The following is a 3,749-nucleotide window of genomic DNA, read 5'->3' on the forward strand; positions in this document are numbered from 1 at the left end:
CACATGACTCATATTCTTATCTTCTGTACATCTGGTGTTTTCTAAGAAACATTTTGCATGTTCAAAGATCTGAGAATCATTTTTAAAATCTATGTTCAAGAACATCTCATTCTATCACGAGTCAATAATTTAGTAGCCATTTCTTTGAAGGTTGTAAAATTTCACTTGGTTTGTTATTCGCAACATACTTCTTCATAAAATCTATATGTTGAAGCCCTGATAGACTTTCTTTCAAAGCAGAGGACTCCTGAAGTAATCCACTCGAGCACATGATAGCATACAAATGTCCAGATTGAGCAATACCGACAGATAAATTAGATAAGTAATTCTCTAATAACATTGTTAATCTTGACTCATCGTTAAATAGAGGACCATCAAATATTTCATTCCATAAGTACATCATATCTTTACTGTTATCATTTAAGCAAAAACTGCTCAATATGAGTCCTAGTTCATATTTATTAAAGTCATTCAAATTTTCTGATAAATGTGTAGATACACTTAAGCCAGACGTTTTCATATTAACTAGTTGATCAAATGATCTAAAATCATGATTCTGAGTACCAAATTTAGTCAACATTGAATTAAATAATGGTAAGAGCATTGTTTCGCTATGATTCAAATGTGATGCGCTTAAAATAGACCTGAAATAAACTATGCCATTGGTAGCGGCATGGCATATGTTGAAAGGAACACCCCTTATTTCCTTAACCTTAATATCTGATCTCTTAACTTCAAGAGGAATATCATTCAGCTTAAGACAGGGTAACATATCAACGTTTGCTTTAGTTTTTTGTAATACTTCAAGTTGTTTGTTCTCTCGTATATTCTATTTTTATCTTCCTCAGATAAAACATTAACCTTAGAAAGTAATAATTCATGTTCAGCTTCAATCAATTTTTTTCATAATCTGTATCTGGAGTCATTGTCAGAGTAAGTTTATGGTTATTGTTTTTGAAATAATTCTCTACTCGCTTTTGCAAATAAGTAGGGTCTTTAAGATTTTCCTTAAGACTCTTAACAAGATTGTTCATTTGTAAGCTCATCATGATATTACCGTTGTGATTCCACAGTGGTACCAGTCCAAAAGTAAGTTTAAGCCAAATTTTGTGCTTTGATGTTTTATGTTTAGTTCTATTCGATGCAACACAGATTTGATATGGTTTGCATCAAAACCTTTAGCAATAACTTCATCAATCGTTTCATTGTAGATCTTATCAAATTTATCAAAATCTTCTTTTGCAATGTTTTGCAAACCTATTACAAACATTGTATCTCTCAATTGACTCTCATATCCTGTGGTACCATTATATCCACCTGAAATATTGGGTTCAATTAGGCTCTTGTAGAAATATGAATTGGGGCCTACAATCATCAATTCAGTGATGAATTGCAATAAAAATGTTTCATATATATTTGTTATGTCTGACATAAGATAGCCAATTGCTATTTGATTTTGCTTTTCGAACGGTGCCCCCATATTATCATATCTGCATGTTACATGATGACTTTGTGGAGAAGTCCATCGTTTTTGATTAGGTATTATGCTGTAACTAGCATCAACAGGATCAAATTTGGAAACATAATCATCTACAAATGCCAACGATTTAGTTAGAGAAAAATTTCCATAGCTATAAATTTTAGCATTACTTGGATGGTAATATTTGTGATGAAAATTAACTAAATCTGTATGTGTCAATTTTGGTATTTGCAGAGGGTGTCCTCCACTTACATATCTGTAAGTATGATCTGGTAATATCGTATTTAAAAATGTTTGAGAAAATATAGCTGAATTATCTGCAAAAACACCTTTCATTTCATTATAAACAACGCCTTTGATGGAGTAATCAGACTTTTTATCATCTAAATTCTTTTGCTCAAGTCTCCAGCCTTCTTGCAAAAATCTAAATGAGACAGGTTAGGATGAAAAACAGCATCCATATAAATAGCTTGTAGATTTCTATAATCCACTTCATTCACTGTTGAAAAGGATAGAAGGTGAAATCGGGGCCAGTCATGGCATTCATAAAATTACTAATAGATCTATTCAACATGTTGAAGAACGGGTCTCGTACTGGGTATTTTTTCGAGCCACAGAGAACTGTGTGTTCCAAAATATGAGGAAGGCCTGTGGAATCGAATGGAGTAGTGCGAAAGTTGATTGAGAATACATTGTTAGGGTCCGGCCTATTTATGTGCAAATATTCTGTGCGTGTTTTTTCATGTACAAGCCTATAAGCTGTCAAATTAAATTCAGGAACCTTCTGTATGTCCTCGCATTTGAAGCCATGATAGACACTACCGACTCTGATATCATCGGTGTCTAATTCTTGTTTGGCAAATATAACTCTGGGTTTTATGGTATTTGTGACATCTGTTGAATATTTTTTAGAATGTAATCCCAGTTTAAGCAAGTTTTTCTTGTTCAACACGTTAAAAGTATCAAAAGCCTTAGAATACATCTTGAATAGTTTTCAGGCTGAAAAGTTAATGTTAAACTTTAATAATTTATTATTTTGTTATAGTTTTAAATTCACTTTCACATAACAATTAGACGAGTATAACTATTAGTTTTTGTAGGAAAGGATTATTACAAAGTTATAGGTTAGGAACACTTAGCATAAAATAATATTGTAAATACAATATAATACTTACATATTACTTATTTTCAACACAATAATTAGTCAATGAACATTGCTCACTAAATTTATAATGTTTTGAACTTTTTTATGAATAATTTTGGTAACAAAATATATTACACAATGTATTAGTGGATTTCGGGACCGAATTCTGCACGGTTTTTGATATAAAACATTTGACGAACGATTGGAGTAAATACACAATGTGTTCGGTAATTAGCAATTTTTATAAAATTGCTTTCAAATTAACACTTTAAATAATCATTAAACCATCACTTATAATTACGCCGCGTGGTAAACTATATGTTTTATCTCAACATCAATAATGTTATACAAATTTAATACAAATTTTAATATAACAATTTCAACACTGAACAACTTAACACGAGTCGATTAATACAGAATGTATAAAACAAAAGAATACAGCATGCCTAATATTCTTAATTTTTTTATCTGTATTTATGATTTTAATAGAAAATCATTAACAGATAAGTTTTATTTGAATATCATTTAAACAAACCTGAATTTATTACGTTTGTCACTGATGGTTTCGGCCTGTTTGAATTCAATTTTTACTATTTTATTTATTACATTGCTTTCGGTGTTTGAAGGCTTTTGTATTGGACAGTTTTACGTGGTTTTACGCTACGTGCAAACATTAATATATCAGCTAGTACAGCTATTACCTATCCCCATGTAAAATATAATACATAAATAAGTTTTATTTAATTTCCCCTGATTCTGCGGCAAAATAGTACGTAATATTATTGAAGAAATAATTTATAGAAATAACTTTAATAAACATGCAATGACATAAAAAATAATTAAAATGTTAATTTTGGCATGCCGATTTTTTTAGTTAAATCAGTATATATCATTATTATATTGTATTTTCAAGGGAAAATTACGTTTTGTAAACTTCATCTGATATATATACTCAAAGCGAGTTTGCTTATATTTTATATATATATTCTTATATTTTCACTAGATATCCGAAAGCGCTAGACCTGCCTTCCCAAAAATTTCGTTCCCTTAGAAACTGCATTACCGTTTTTGGCACTTTTTGCCCCGTATTTTCGGAACGGCTAAACCTGCCTCTGCCAAAAACTA

General features: G+C 30.6%; 1 protein-coding gene across 1 annotated transcript; it reads right to left on the minus strand.

The window, feature by feature from the left end:
* Positions 1-121: 121 nt before the first annotated feature.
* Positions 122-2,793, minus strand: LOC113363870 (presequence protease, mitochondrial-like). Its single transcript, XM_026606357.1, is given in 7 exon segments — positions 122-813; positions 816-896; positions 899-1,081; positions 1,084-1,899; positions 1,902-1,985; positions 1,988-2,479; positions 2,656-2,793. Coding segments are annotated over 6 exon segments (2,331 nt in total). The 5' UTR covers positions 2,463-2,479; positions 2,656-2,793.
* Between the last annotated feature and the right edge of the window lie 956 nt (positions 2,794-3,749).

The sequence above is a fragment of the Ctenocephalides felis genome, unplaced genomic scaffold (genome assembly GCF_003426905.1).
Source record: "Ctenocephalides felis isolate EL2017-DRISC unplaced genomic scaffold, ASM342690v1 CF-g0.4_SCAFFOLD_00356, whole genome shotgun sequence".
NCBI classification, from domain to species: domain Eukaryota; kingdom Metazoa; phylum Arthropoda; class Insecta; order Siphonaptera; family Pulicidae; genus Ctenocephalides; species Ctenocephalides felis.